This window comes from Vipera berus (assembly GCF_964194415.1).
Source record: "Vipera berus genome assembly, chromosome: 2".
Classification (NCBI taxonomy): Eukaryota; Metazoa; Chordata; class Lepidosauria; order Squamata; family Viperidae; genus Vipera; species Vipera berus.
Genome location: NC_138203.1, coordinates 140,567,586 through 140,582,939, shown reverse-complemented (window position 1 = coordinate 140,582,939; position 15,354 = coordinate 140,567,586). Strand labels below are relative to the sequence as shown.

Here is a 15,354-nt window from a genome sequence, read left to right as displayed (position 1 = left end):
CAAATGTCCCATCTCAAGGATGTAGTTTGCTCCATAATGGAGAAGGCTCTTATCATATGTTACCCTGTGTGCCAGCTAATTCACTATTTATTTTCAATCAATAAATATCTATTATATATATATATATACATATATATATATATATATATATATATATATATATATATATATATATATATATATATATATATATATATATATATAATGTTTTATTAGACATGTTTTAATAATATACAATATATATATATATGTATATATTTAATCCCATTTATATCCCATCCTTCTCCGAAGACTCAGGGCGGCTTACAACTTAAAGCACAAATCAATGTGCTTAGCAATAGCCTTCATTCTATGTATATGCCTGCTTATTAGGGTTTTCGCGCCCCCCCCCAAGCGGCATTATTACAGAGTCAGCCTATTGCCCCCAACAATCTGGGTCCTCATTTTACTTACCTCGGAAGGATGGAAGGCTGCGTCAACCTTGAGCCTGGTGGGATGCGAACCTGCATAATTGCAGGCAGCTGGTGTTACTTAAGGAGGCATTAGCCCACTGCTCCACCAAGGCTCTTATTATTTAATATTAAAAATTATTTAATTTTTACAGATTAAATTAACTTAATTAAACATATTAGGTTTCATTATGTCAATTTAATTAATGTGAAGAATGGTTGCAGGAATTGGGTATGGCTTGTCTAGAGAAAAGAAGGACTAGGGGTGACATGATAGCAGTGATAATTCCAGTATTTGAGGGGCTGCCACAAAGAAGAGGGGGTCAACCTATTCTCCAAAGGACCTGAAGGCAAGACAAAAAATGACAGATGGAAACTAATCAAGGAGAAAAACAATCTGTAATTAAGGAGAAACTTCCCAACAGTGAGAACAATTAACCAGTGAAACAGCTTTGCCTTCAAAAGTTGTGGGTGATCCATCACTGGAGGTTCTTAAGAAGAGACAGCCACCTGTCTCAAATAGTATAGGGTCTCCTGCTTGAGCAGGAGGTCGGACTAGTAGACCTCTAAGATCCCTTCCAGCTCCCTTCCGATTGAAGGCTGTGCATTATGAAAAGTCTCCTTCTGAAATACTGAAGGATGTGCAAGTTGACATTGTTAATGAACAAAATCTATCAGTTAGGTTAGGAAGAAAAGCTGTTTGCAACCCCCTTTCTTTTTCTTTTCGGGGCCTTTGGAATAAAAGTAGAGCTCTGGCTTTTAAAGTTAATTTTAATTTAAATCTCTGGTTGACAGTTCTACTGTGCCACCCTTTGCACAACAAGGAGTCCGGTGGCACCTTAGAGACTGATTACTATAACAACAGCCTCAAGGCAAATTATGAAAATGGAGTCTGCTCACTCTCTCCCTTTTTCTATGGGCTCCTCTGGGTTTCTTATCTATCCTTTCCCTTCCTCTACAGTCTCGTAAACTCCTGCGAGAGTTAAGGGAAAAGAAATGCCGTGTTCAGGCTGCCACCACCATTTCTGCTTACTGGAAAGGTTATCAGGTATGTTTGGAGAACATGCCTAGATCTAAGCGCAGTGGCCATGATGAGCCTTCCCATAATAATACCACTGCTTTGATGCTCTGTTCCCAGGATGTTCAGCGTAAAACCGAAGCTACTCTTCTTTACTGAATACAGAAGAATCTGAATGAGTTAGAGTTAACTCCTGCCTTTGTAATACCGCTATCCTGAACATCACCTTTCGTGTAAAATGAGTACCAATTGACTTTCCCAAAAATTTCTCCCCTTATGGGAATCTATGTGGTACATTAAAAGATACCACTTTGCAAGAAAAGTCGCTTCCACATTCACAAAACCTTTTTCCCAGAGGCAAAAGTGACATCCACATATATTTATATTGGTTCGGTGCGGATTAATAGTTATCCCTGTTTTCTTCTTGTGGAGTGTACTCTTTTCTTTAGAGATCCTATCTTTTTTCCCATCACCTCACATATTCATGTAGTCCTCAAGTTATAACCATTCGTTTAACAACCATTCATTACAATGGTGCTGAAAAAAGTGACTAACAACCAGTCTTTGTACTTATGACCGTTACAACATCCTTGCAGTCGTGTGATCAAAATTTGGACACTTGGTGACAGACAGGCATGTACTTAAAAAGTTTGCAGCATTCTATAGTTGTGTAATTGTCAGGGACAACTCACATGACTGCATCACTTAGCAACAGACATTCTGGTCCCAATTGTGGTTGTAAATTGAGGACTACCTATATAGTAGAAATCCCACAATGACCCAGAGAATGGAAACAAGGCGATTAGGTAACGACTTTCACAACTTTGCAGCTGTGCAGGAACATAGCTTTAAAAATAAAAATGAGAACAACACTTGTAAATATTATAACAAGAGCCATAAGGAAGAACCAATTGTTCAGTACTGAACTTTTATGCTTTGTGTACCAAGTCACAGATTTACTATCTCGTGCATTACCCAAAAATAAATCTTAGCAGATAAAAATCTGAGAGCAGATAACATCATGAATAAAAAGTTTGTCCATAGTATTCCTATAACATGTTGCCAAAATGTATTTTTCCTCCTCACAGATAAGGAAGGAGTATAAGAAATATTTCCGTACTGGGGCTTCTGAACGCATTGCCAATTTTGTTTACCGAAGACTGGTAAGTGGAATGACTTCAAAGTGGAAAATAACTAGCAAAAAAAGTCTATCGAACTTTAACTAAGGAATTGAATACCTAGAACCTTTTGGGTTCAGTGTATCAAAAATTAGGAAAATGCCTACTTTGCCTCTCCTGTTGTCACCCCCACTCCCAAACAAAAGATCTAGGCCAGTCTGAACAGCGGTCCTTGGCAGCAGCATTGAGGCCGGTCGAAACTCGGTCCACAACATCAGTCCTAACACCACTGCTGCCACTCAAAAAGAACATCTCACACCATTCCCCAAGGTGTTTGGGTCTTGGGGAACAGCATGATTGTCTCTATGGCCCAGCACCCTCTGGGATGTACCACATGTTTCTTACCTTCAACCCGTGTTTCGCTTTTGGGTGACAGGTCCTATTCAAGGCTGCTCTGGATCGCACAAAGCAGCTTTGCAGAATGCTCTTAAGTAGCCTCCGCAGTGTTTAAAAAAAACAAAACACCAGGAAACCATACCCCATTCTCAACTGGCTTCCAGAGGGTTTTGCGGCTGTACAAGAATTTATCCCATCCCCATGCAACCTCCAGGGCTTCCAAAAATTGAGTAAGAATAGGGTGTGCTTCTGGTAATGATTTATGTTAGTTGTTGATGTATGCTGGCATGACACCAGAGAATGGTGTGGCAACCTTAATACTCATAGGTTCGCCATCATTGATCTGGAATAGTAACTTTTGCCTTTATAAGAGGATGTAGGTCTTGACATAGCTGCATGTATATAGTTTCCCATATATGAACAAGTTGTAACTCCAGCACTTAGTCAGGGAACAGTCTATACAACTCAGGATAAAAACTTAGGAGATTCGGTCTTTGGAATGTACAGGCATGGTAAAAAGGCACTGACCTAACCTTTATGAACTGCTACCATTTTGAGTTACCAAATTCAAATGGTTAAATAATATCATTGAAAGTACCTGCATGTGCACAGTTATTCTTTCTCACAAGCCATCTTAGTTACATTTATCTTGTTTTGCAAACTCAGGGATTGTTTGCTGAAAGCAGGTCCAGGTACCTAAAAGAACCCATGAAGACTCATTCACTTTTACTAGTAGTACTTAATGTACTGCAACTTGAAAAGCTCCCAACAAGACACAGATGGCTGATTGCAGGTTGCCTAGTTTAAAGGGAAGGAGCAATTTTGGCATATATGCTTAAACCTAAGAAGCAGATCTTGTCATGGTTTGCACACAGCCCCAGAACTGTATCCTCACAGCCCCAGAACAGTCAAGTTCGGGAACAAAGCAGCATAAACAAGCAGTAGCTGCTTCTTGGCTAAGGGCTGGAGATACATTGCATGCTGTAATGCAAGATGCTAGAAGGAAGCTATGTAGGCAGCTTCTTTCAGTTCAGGTTCAATAGCAGGGTTGAATTGTTTATAAACTTTATGTCATCAGAATATACATGTACAGATAGTCCTTGATGTGCGACCACAATTGAGCCCAACATTTCTGTTGTTAAACGAGACATTTGTTCACTGAGGTTTGCCCAGTGGTGGGATTCAAATCTGTGAACAAACCAGTTTTCTGTGTGAACGCCGCTTCTGGAAGTCCGTTCTGGGCCTGGGCAACAAAAAATTAGCTACCAGTTCTGCTGAAGTGGTGCGAACCGACTGAATGCCACCACTGTTTTTACCCCATGTTACGACCTATCTTGCCGCAGTTGTTAAGCGAATCACTGCAGTTAATAAGTTAGTGACTCAGCTGTTAAGTGAACATGGCCTCCCCATTGACTTTGCTTGTTGGAAGGTTGCAACCGACTGAATCCCCACCACTGTTTTTACCCCATGTTACGACCTATCTTGCCGCAGTTGTTAAGCGAATCACTGCAGTTAATAAGTTAGTGATTCAGTTGTTAAGTGAACATGGCCTCCCCATTGACTTTGCTTGTTGGAAGGTTGCAAAAGGTGATCATATCACCTTGGGACAAAGCAACGGTCATAAATGTGAACCAAGCATTGCAGTTTTAACCACATGATTGTGGGGTTGCTGCAAGGGTTCTTGTAACTGTGAAAAATGGTCATAAGTCACATTTTTTTCAGTGCCGGTTGTAACTTTGAATGGTCACTAAATGAACTGCTGTAAGTCAAGGACTACCTTCTAACACAGGTCTCACAGTTTCTGCTTCTGTTCTGCTTATAGGTACAAAAATTCTTCTTGGGCCTGAAGGACAATCTTCCTTCCATGTCGGTGACCAACAACACTTGGCCCCCATCACCATACAAATTTCTCACAAATACCAACCAAGAACTGAAGAAAATATTCCACCACTGGAGGGTGAGGCACCAATTTTGACTCTTTCTATTCATTGCTCTTTCAATCTAAATGCCTTGTTGGCATGTATCAGCCTGGTAGAGTAGACCATGTATATCGTTTAGGTGTTTAAATCTACTTTTATCAGAACACTAGTAAGAGCCTTTTGCAAATCTGAAAGTGCTTCTCCCTCACTTTATCTTTCTGTGAAGATAAAGAATAGCCACACAGAGGCATTTTCTCACATTGCTTGGAATGAGCTTAAGCTGTGTTTATCTAATTAATCCCTTGATCAAGGATCTTCTCATGTCAGCTGTCAAACAGAATTCTGTGTCGTTAGCCAGAATGCCTGGCTGATTTGTTCAATCCAGTGTGCAATTGTCTGGGAAGATGTTTAAAAAGCCTTCTATTTCTGCACAGATTTATTTCATCCATATTACTGAAGATTCAATTGTGCAAGGAGCAATTTCTACTATTGTAGTAAAAAAAGAAGGATTTCTTACTCACCAATGTCCTGCGATGCGGGGCATAAGTGGAATTGATTTTCCCCTTCCTGTTCCCTTCTTTGAGGCAAAGCAAATGGCACCATTAACTCCCTTCCATCCCCCACAGCATCAAGGCACACTGAACACAAAAAGTTCAGGCCACACCTCAACTGGGTCTTACTACCCACGTGCTGGCACTGTTGTGAAGGGCAATCAGATGGCCTGGTGGCTGGCTCCACCAGAAAAACTGTTAGCCAGAATGCCTGGCTGATTTGTTCATCTCAGCCTGCGACAGCCAAAAGACACATTGAGTCAAGAAAGGCAATTTAAATGCTCTTTATTTCTGCACAGGAGCCAAGAGGGTACCTCATAGTTTCAAGAGGCGTATTGAGTATTGTTTCCACCTAACTTTTATGCCTTCTCAAAACAAGGAAAATTGTACCAGAGAAATCATTCATTGGTTAACACAAACTCCTAAATCTAGCACTTGCGTACAAGCTTTGTCTCATCTGTAATATTCTTGGCGTGTAATGTGTTTCCTGCATTGTAATACATTGAGGGGTGGGTTGTTTTTTTCATTTCATTTCATTTCATTTATTTGATTTCTATACCGCCCTTCTCCCTAGGGACTCAGGGCGGTTCACAGGGCATATATAAATAGCTATACAAAAATTAAAAAAGAATTAAACCATGCCCAATTAAAATACAGCAATGATTGAATAATAAAAAACCAATTAAAAAACCCATATTCCCCATCAGGCCAGACCAGCTAACTCAAACAAATGGGTTTTCAACCCGCGACGGAAGGATCGGAGGTCCGATGCCATCCGGAGCTCAACCGGCAGTTGGTTCCATAATGCCGGAGCACCCACAGAGAAGGCCCTCCCCCTGGGGGCCACCAGTCGACATTCCCTGACCGGAGGCACCCTGAGGAGGCCCTCTCTGTGGGCACGCACAGGGCGGAGGGGAGTAGACGCCGGCAGCAGGTGGTCCTCAAGGTATCCCGGACCCATGCCATGTAAGGACTTAAAGATCATAACCAAGACCTTGAACCTCACCCGGAAGACAACTGGTAACCAATGCAGCTCGCGGAGCAAAGGTGTAACATGGGAGTACCGGGAAACTCCCAAGACAACTCTCGCGGCCGCATTCTGTACCAGTTGGAGCCTCCGAGTGGTCTTCAAGGGAAGCCCCATGTAGAGAGCATTACAATAGTCTAGGCGAGAGGTCACGAGCGCATGAGTGACCGTACACAGGGCATCCCGGTCCAGGTAGGGCCGCAACTGGCGCACCAGGCGAACCTGGGCGAAAGCCCCCCTAGTCACGGCCACTATATGGTCTTCCAGGGTAAGTCGTGAATCTAGGAGGACTCCCAAGTTGCGAGCCCTATCCACGGGGGGTAAGAGCTCACCCACCATAGAAAGCGATGGAACATTTTGAATGTCCCGGGATGCCGGAATGTACAGCCACTCAGTCTTGTCAGGGTTGAGTTGAAGTCTGTTCCTCCCCATCCAGACCCGAACCGCCTCCAGGCAACGGGACATCACAGCGAGGGCATCACTGGGATGGTTTGGGGTCGAAATGAAAAGTTGGGTATCATCGGCGTATTGATGATACCCAACTCCAAAACCACGAATGATCTCACCCAGCGGTTTCATGTAGATGTTGAACAGGAGAGGCGAGAGAACCGACCCCTGAGGAACTCCACAAACGAGAGACCTAGGGGCCGATCTCTGCCCCCCTGCCAACACCGACTGCGAGCGTCCCAGGAGATAGGAGGAGAACCACTGAAGAACTGTGCCTCCCACTCCCAATCCCCTGAGACGCCGCAGCAAGATACCATGGTCGATGGTATCGAAAGCCGCCGAGAGGTCTAATAGGACTAGGACAGAGGAATATCCCCTATCCCGAGCCCTCCAGAGATCATTCACCAGAGCGACCAATGCCGTCTCCGTGCTGTACCCGGGCCTGAAACCCGATTGGTAAGGGTCCAAATAATCCAAATAATTTTTAATATTACAATGAAGCAGAGTTCTCTTTATTACTGGACTGGAGCAGTCTATTCTGGTCAGCTGCATTCCTTTCCTTACTGCTCCCATTGTGGAGGCAGATGTTGAAAACTCTCCCCCTCCCATTTCCTCAAGACCCTGAATACTGCTGTAGTTGTCAGGTGCCAAAATTTTGAAACCTTGTGTCTGACTGTGCACACGCATGTGTAAAGGTAACTGAGCTGAATATATATCTTTGTTCCCAAACCACTTTAAGGGGTTTTCTTTTGGGGGCGGCGGGGGGGTGTCTCTGTATTTTATAAGAAGGAATGTTGCATTTTGTCCCTCACCCTTGTTGCTCCATGCCTTTCTGGTACAGTGTAAGAAGTATCGAGATCAGCTGCCCCCAAAGAATAAAGAAGCCTTGCAGGACAAGCTGTGTGCCAGTGAGCTTTTTAAGGGGAAGAAAAGTTTGTATCCTAAGAGGTGAGTTCAAAACGTGAAACTACACCACCCCAGGTCAAGAGGCCTTGACCTCCCCCCAAAATAGCACAAATTACAATCCAGATTTTATGTTTTTCAGCCTCCCCCAGCCTTTCCGGGGGGAATACCTTGGGTTGAAGGAGAACCCCAAATATCGTAAGCTCCAAACCACGGCCAATGACAAGCTAGTGATGGCCGACTATGTGAAGAAAGTCAACCGAGGTGATGGAAAGGTGGGACCTCTAATTAACCTGCTTTGGCTTGCAAGGAACTGCAGCAAGAACATGCCCAGTTTCTCACACATTGCTCCTGTAAAGGGAAGAGTTCTGCTTATTGTGATCCTGGAACGAGCAAATATTTTGAAGCACGTATGCAATAACATTTTGGAGATTTCACACTCGATGATCAAAATAATAATTCTCAGAATGGGCTTCCTTGTGGCTAAAACTATTTTTCCTCCACCTCCTCTTTTTCTTAACTTGTGGCTGCTATCACTGGGGGCTAAAATAAAATACAGCCGCTAGAGTCCCATCTATGAGAAAGTTCTTATCAGGGAGTCCTTTCAGGACATTTGCAAACATTATTTTGGCACTCTGTTAGGTGCTTTGGGAAGATTCTATATTTATCTACCGTAGGTCATGTGTATCTAGCAGAAGCCTTTGGAGAAGAGGAGGGGATGTTTTTGAGTTGCATAGCATGTCACGCAAGGTTTATGGGGCAATATATAATGCATGTGGAAATAATGGTTAATTTAAGAATTAGGTTCATCCCATTGCATGAGTCTGGTTTGGAAGCATCACTGCTTCAGACAGGAAGGCGGTGCAGAGAGTGGTGAGGATGGCCGAAAAGATCATTGGCAGTTCCCTCCCCTCCATCCAGGACATAGCACAGAAGTGTTGCTTGAGCAGGGTCCGTAAGATTATCTGGGACATGACACATCCTCTTCACGACCTGTTTTCCTTGTTACCTTCTGGGAGGAGGCTTCGTGGTATCCGCAGCAGAACATCCAGATTCAACCATAGTTTCATTCCATACAGCATTAACCTTGTGAACTCTCAGGCTTCCTCCTTCCATTATATATTCAAGATGGACAGTATTTAATATTTTATTGTTATCTGAGCTTGTCGATCGGAAGGTCGGCAGTTTGGCGGGTCGAATCCCGAGTGCCACGTAACAGAGTGAGCGCCTGTTACTCGTCCCAGCTTCTGCCAACCTAGCAGTTCGAAAGCACGTCAAAATGCAAGTAGGAAAATAGGGACCACTACGATGGGAAGGTAACAGCGTTCCGTGCGCCTTTGGCGTCTAGTCATGCCGGCCACATGACCACGGAGACGTCCTCGGACAAGCGCTGGCTCTTCGGCTTTGAAACGGAGATGAGCACCGGCCCCTAGAGTCGGAAACGACTAGCACGCATGTGCGGGGGAATCTTTACCTTTACCTTATGTGTAGGGGTGTGGGTCTATACATATGTTGTATGTAGTATGTTTTAGGTGCATGTCGTGTATGTGTTTCACTTTTGAGAGTGGGCAACTAAATTTCATTTTTGATGTGTGCCATTGTGCCCACAGTAAAATGACAATAAAGATTATCTTATCTTATCTTAAAACACACAGTAATAGCTCCCTTCAAAGTCTGAGCCACTATTTTATCAGCCAGATGTTTAACAATCATGTCGGAAATCATGGCAGAGAATTGTTCCTTTCTTGCTGGGAAATAACCCAAGATCCTTACAAATACAGAGTAACTAAACTTGCAGCTCAGACAAGCAGATATAGTACACGAAATAAGAGCTTTTCCTCTCTTCCTTTCAGACTTCTTCTCGGATACTCCTTCTCACAAAGAGTCACATCATCCTGGCTGATCTCAAGGCTGCTCAGCCCAAAACAGTGATCACCTTGAATGACGTTGAGAGTGTTTCTGTCAGTTGCTATTCAGATGGGCTTCTTGTTCTACACGTTAGAGAGGTAAGGAGGGATTGGGGTTTGGCGGGGAGAGGAGGTATAAGAGATGACAGATAGTCATTTTGGGCTGTTCAGACAGCATTAAAAAAGTGACTAATGACTGTGACACTCACCAAGAGCCATGGTGGCACAGTAGTTAGAATGCAGTATTGCAGGCTAACTCTGCCGACTGTCAGCAGTTTGATCCTGACCGCTGTTTGGCAGTTCGAGTTCTAGGTATATGGCATGAAAGATGATAAATTATGGATAGACAACAAGATAATATTTGGTATTACCAGTAGTTTGTCCACATATATATCTCTTGGCCTCTGTCAGGACTCACTGAGCCCTGGTGGCGCAGTGGTTAGAATGCGGTACTGCAGGCTGCTTCTGCTGACTGCCAGCTGACTGCAGTTTGGCAGTTCGAGTCTCACCGGCTCAAAGTTGACTCAGCCTTCCACCCTTCTGAGGTTGGTAAAATGAGGACCCAGATTGTTGGGGGCAATAGGCTGACTCTCTAAACTGCTCAGAGAGGGCTGCAAAGCTCTATGAAACGTATATAAGTTTAAGTGCTATTGCTATTTTCACACTTAACGACCATTGCAGCATCTCTATGGTCATGTGATCAAAATTCAGATGCTTGGCAACTGACTCCTATTTATGATGGTTGCAGTGTTCTGTAGCTATGTGACCACCTTTTGCAAACTTCGGACAATCAAACTCAGTGGGGAGGCCAGAGTCACTTAACAATCGTGTTACCAACTTATCAACTGCAGTGATTCATTTAACAGCTGTGGGAAGAAAGGTTGCAAAATGAGGCAAAACTCACTTAACAACTGTCTCACTTAGCCACACAATTTTGGGGCTCAATCACGATTGTATCTTGAGGATTACCTATACCGTAGAAAGCTCCCTATTGGCAATTTCATTTTGCTTTGGAATAGCAGAACTGCCCCCATTCAAGATGTGAAGTTGCATCAAGTTTAGGGTTTGGGGAAGAGCATATTTTACAGTGCCAGAGTTGAAATAAAAGCCCACCTGAGTTTAAAAAGCTAAATGTGATGTTCAGCTTAGTTTCTTAAAAAAATGGCTTGGAGGAACATACCTTTTTTGAAAGCAAAGGGAGTAAAAAGCTGGGAGTACATCAACAAAGCTATCAACTGACTGAAGGGAAGTTAAGCAGTAGTCCTACTATATACAGGTAGTCCTCAACTCATGACTAGTCGCTCACTTAGTGAGCATTCAAAATTAATACACACCCCGAAAAAGGGACTTATGATCCAGATTCAAAGTTCCAGTGCTTGCCCCCAACACCACAGTCACATGACTGCATTTTGCTCATTCAACAACCGACTTGCATTTTTGGCTGTTTGCAGCATCCTAGGCGGGTCATATGCCTGCAATTTGTGATACTTTTAGCAGAAGCTGATGTTTACATCCAGTTTCAAGCAAAAAAACCAAAACACCACGTAGCAGACAAGGGGTTCACCTAACGATTGTGGTGTTCATTTTATGACAGTCGCTTTCACTTAATAGCAATAGCACTTAGACTTATATATCGCTTCACATTGCTTTACAGCCCTCTCTAAGCGGTTTACAGAATCAGCATATTGCCCCCACAACAATCTGAGTCCTCATTTTATCGACCTGTGAGAAGGCTTCCCAGAAGAAACAAAAAGGAGCCCAAGGGAATGGGGGAGTCAGGGAAATTTTGGTGGGGATGAAAAATCGTGGTGAGCATTGGGTCAAAGATGAAGAGATGATCTGAGATGACTGAAAGAAACAAGGCCAATGAGAGGACCAGGGATACGACTGGTGTGATTCCACCAGGACAGTGAATGGGGCTGGCCATGCAAGGGGATGGAAGAGGAGGAGATGGGCTTGGCAGCCATGCACATGGCCCTGTTCTCCGGAAGGGAAGGGGATGCAATCAAACTTGAACCAGTCAAGATCAAACTTCTGGCAGTTGGCAGAATTAGCCTTCAATATCTCAATATTGCATTCTAACCACAGCACCACCATGGCTCTGTGGCTAATGGCCTCCACAAAAAAGGTAAAATTGGTGGTGTCATGTGCTGACCTGCTTTACAGCTGTCATGATTTACAACTGAAATTGCAGGCTCAATTATAGTCATGTCAAGGAAGTATGTATTTAAGGTATGCTTTTAAAGAGTGGGGAATCTATATTGAGGGCATGCTTTTAATTAACTAAATCACAATTTTTTCTAGGAAATTTATCGCCGAATTGCCTAGTATCTCACTGTCTCCTCCATAAACAGGATTTATTTCCAAAGCTGAGTTGTGTATTAGTACAAAAGAGAGGAAGGGAAATAATCAAGGTTGTAAATATTTGGCATTTTACCTCAATCATCATTTTCCTTCTTGAAAAAAATTGGCTTTGCCTCACCTGGCTTTGGAACTATTTGACATTAAAAATTGTGGATCTCCTCCCTCTAACTATTGCTTGTTTTATGCTGGTCTCATCTCATTTGTGAACCTTACGGTCTGTATCATTCTCGGAGTCTTTATCCATATGCCCCTTGCCCCTTTTTACCAACTTTGTCTAGACTACAGGTAGTCCTTGATTTACAGCCAGTCATTTAGTGACTATTCGAAGTTACAATGGCACTGAAAAGAGTGACTTATGACTGCTTTTCACACTTACGACCATTGCAGTATCCCCACGGTCACATGATCAAGTGGTTCATATTTATGATTGTTGCAGTGGCCTGGTGTCATGTGATCACCCTTTGAGACTCTCTGCCAAGCAAAGTCAGTGGGGAAGCCAGATTCGCTTCACAACCATGTTATTAACTTAGCAACAGCAGTGTTTCACTTAACACATGGGTGTCAAACTCAATCATGTCACGTGACGTATCGTGACTTTTTTTGCCCTTGCAGAGCTGGGGTGGGTGTGGCCTGCGCACAACGCATCCAGCCTGCAGGCTGTCACTTTGACACCCCTGACTTAACAGCTGTGGCAAGAAAGGTTGTAAAATGGGGCAAAACTCACTTAACAACTGTCTTGCTTAGTAACAGAAATTTTGAGCTCAATTGTGGCTATACGTTGAGGACTACCTGTGTAGTTCCTTTGTGGCCTTGTGGTTTTCGAATGAGGTGTAGTCCTAAAAAATGCCAACCTCCTAAATCAGACATGTCAAACACAAGGCCCGGGGGCCGGACCTGGCCCACCAAGTGGTTTCATGTGGCCCACGAAGCCATCCTGGAAACAGTGAGGGAACGGCCCCCACTGCCTTGGCCCTGGTCCAGAGACCCTCCTTCTGCCAGAGACCCTGAGATCTGTCCCACTCCTGCCCAGGCCCCCATAGGCACCCTTGATGCGAACGATGTAGAGCTGGCCACGCCCACCCAGTAGGCCATATGCACTCTAGCCACGCCCACCCAGTAGGCCACGCCCACCCAGGCCACACCCACCCGGCCCCTTGAGGGCAACCGCAATGCTGATGCGGCCCTCAATGAAATTGAGTTTGACACCCCTGTCCTAAATGAACAAAGGAAGTGAAGTAAGCCAGAAGAGAGTTTTGTTTCAGATTATTCACGAACAAACCACTACAACAAAGTGAGCTGAACTGACCAAGAAATTAAGTTCTAAAGCTTGCAAGTCAGGGGAAAGATAACAAGTATTTCCAGTGTGTGTGACTACTCTTCTCTTACAGTCTTCCACAGCTGACACGAAAGGGGACTTCCTCCTTATTAGTGACCACGTGATTGAACTGGTTACCCGGCTTCACCAAACCATGCTGGAGGCTACAAAGCAAAGACTGAAACTCCAAGTGGCTGATGAGTAAGGACAGAGTTGGCCATGGTGGGGAAGGGGAAGGGTTTGGATGAGAGCTTTTATTTAGATGTTTGTTCTTTTTTACTTGTATTGGAAAACCTCCAAGAGTGAGTCACTCCATTTGAGACCTCTGACTTCAAATGGGATAAAGGAGACTTTGGATCCAATTTTGCCAAATCTTTCCTCCTCCCCCCTCCCCCCACAATTCAAAAGACTATTTCTGCTCTGGTGTTTCAGAAAATGAAGAAGGGACTGCCTTTAGCCCTACTGGGTTTAAGGAAGCAGGCCTTGATGTTGGAAGCTATCTGAAGGTGCAAATAAAATTTCCCACCAAACTCTAATTTGTTGATGTCAAGTGTATGTAAATTACATATTATGGCCTGTAAATCTGGAGCCTGCACATCCCTAATTACAGTTTGTGTGGTTTGTTGCATTGTATTCAGGCCGTTTAGCTGTAGCAATTTATACATTTCCCATCTCTTTTCCAATTATAGTAAAGTAACTAATAATTAAATGATGAAATGCTTTAGCTTCTACAGCTTGCAAATTTAACTCTAAATCTGATCATCCCCACGGACTATTGAATATTGTATCTCATTTGACACTCCAAACCTACTACTGTACGGTACTTCTTTATTAAGGATAGGACAGTTCCCAAACTGTCCAGCAGTGACCTACATTGGAGTTAAATAAATTTGCAGAGTTAATCCCCCCCACCTCTTCTTTGAAACCCATAGTTTACATCAGGGGTCTTCAAACTTGGCTCTTTTATGACTTGTGGACTTCAAGTCCCAGAATTCCTCAGCCAGCGTGCCTGGCTGAGAAATTCTGGGAGTTGCAGTCCACAAGCCATAAAAGGGCCAAGTTTGAAGACCCCTGGTTTACATGATAAGATTTCAGAAGTAGTTTACCTTTGTCTGCCTCTTAGGGCTGAGAGAATGTGACTGGCTCAAGGCCATCCAGCTGGCTTTGTGCCCAAGGCAGAAACTCACAATTTTCCAGTTTCTAACCTGGTGCCTTAAGCATTAAACCAAACTGGCTCTAGTCCTAAAATTAAGCCTGCCTTATACTGTAGCTGTAATTCATACATTTATATATAAACTTTTAATTAAACATGGCACGGAAGCCTCCACACAACAGACAAATTGTGAAACAAAGCTCAAACAAGGATGGTATTGTTTTGTTCAGCTGACCTTTGATTTGATCTTTTACAGATTTCTGGTAAAGTTTAAGCAAAGCAACATCACTGTCAAACTTGTGAAGACAGAGGAGACACAAGGCACCGCTCTCGTTTTCAGAAAGAAAGGCAGCAATAGGATGGAGGTGCTGGTCCATTAAAGTGAAGTTATTGCTGATTCAAAGGCAGCTACATTGGACTTTTAGGGACTCTGGAGTTGAGAATATGATTTAGACTTGACCCACTATAGGCACTGGTGCCTTCTAGGTTTCTCATCAGAATGTTTACAGCATGGGGCAACATGAAATGCATACATTCCAAGGCCAATCAGTGCATTTGCAGAAGGTGTAATATCAATATCTTCAGAAATGGCTTCTTTCTATAGATGCTTTAAGTGGAAAATTTGGGGAGAATGTCAATTAAAAACAAACAAATCAAATGAAATGTCAACTCTGCCTTGATTTAAGCCACTTAATAGGGATATACTATCTTTGGAGACACCAAAGAATCCAAAGCCTAAATTTGGTTACAGAGTACAACTTTATTTTAAGCTATCAGAATAATCTCT

The 15,354-nt window shown here is 43.4% G+C and overlaps 1 protein-coding gene across 1 annotated transcript in view; it reads left to right on the top strand.

Annotated features, from left to right (window-relative positions):
* Positions 1–15,033, top strand: part of LOC308660956 (unconventional myosin-Ia-like) — a gene marked incomplete at its 5' end in the record, with an annotated part of 49,995 nt that extends 34,962 nt beyond the window's left edge. Inside the window, 8 exons of the mRNA XM_081315603.1 lie at positions 1,411–1,497; positions 2,556–2,630; positions 4,804–4,938; positions 7,767–7,873; positions 7,971–8,103; positions 9,682–9,834; positions 13,488–13,615; positions 14,824–15,033. Of these exons, the coding sequence (XP_081171729.1) occupies positions 1,411–1,497; positions 2,556–2,630; positions 4,804–4,938; positions 7,767–7,873; positions 7,971–8,103; positions 9,682–9,834; positions 13,488–13,615; positions 14,824–14,947 (942 nt within the window). The 3' untranslated portion in view covers positions 14,948–15,033. The remainder of the gene's footprint in view (positions 1–1,410; positions 1,498–2,555; positions 2,631–4,803; positions 4,939–7,766; positions 7,874–7,970; positions 8,104–9,681; positions 9,835–13,487; positions 13,616–14,823) is intronic.
* Positions 15,034–15,354: the final 321 nt, after the last annotated feature.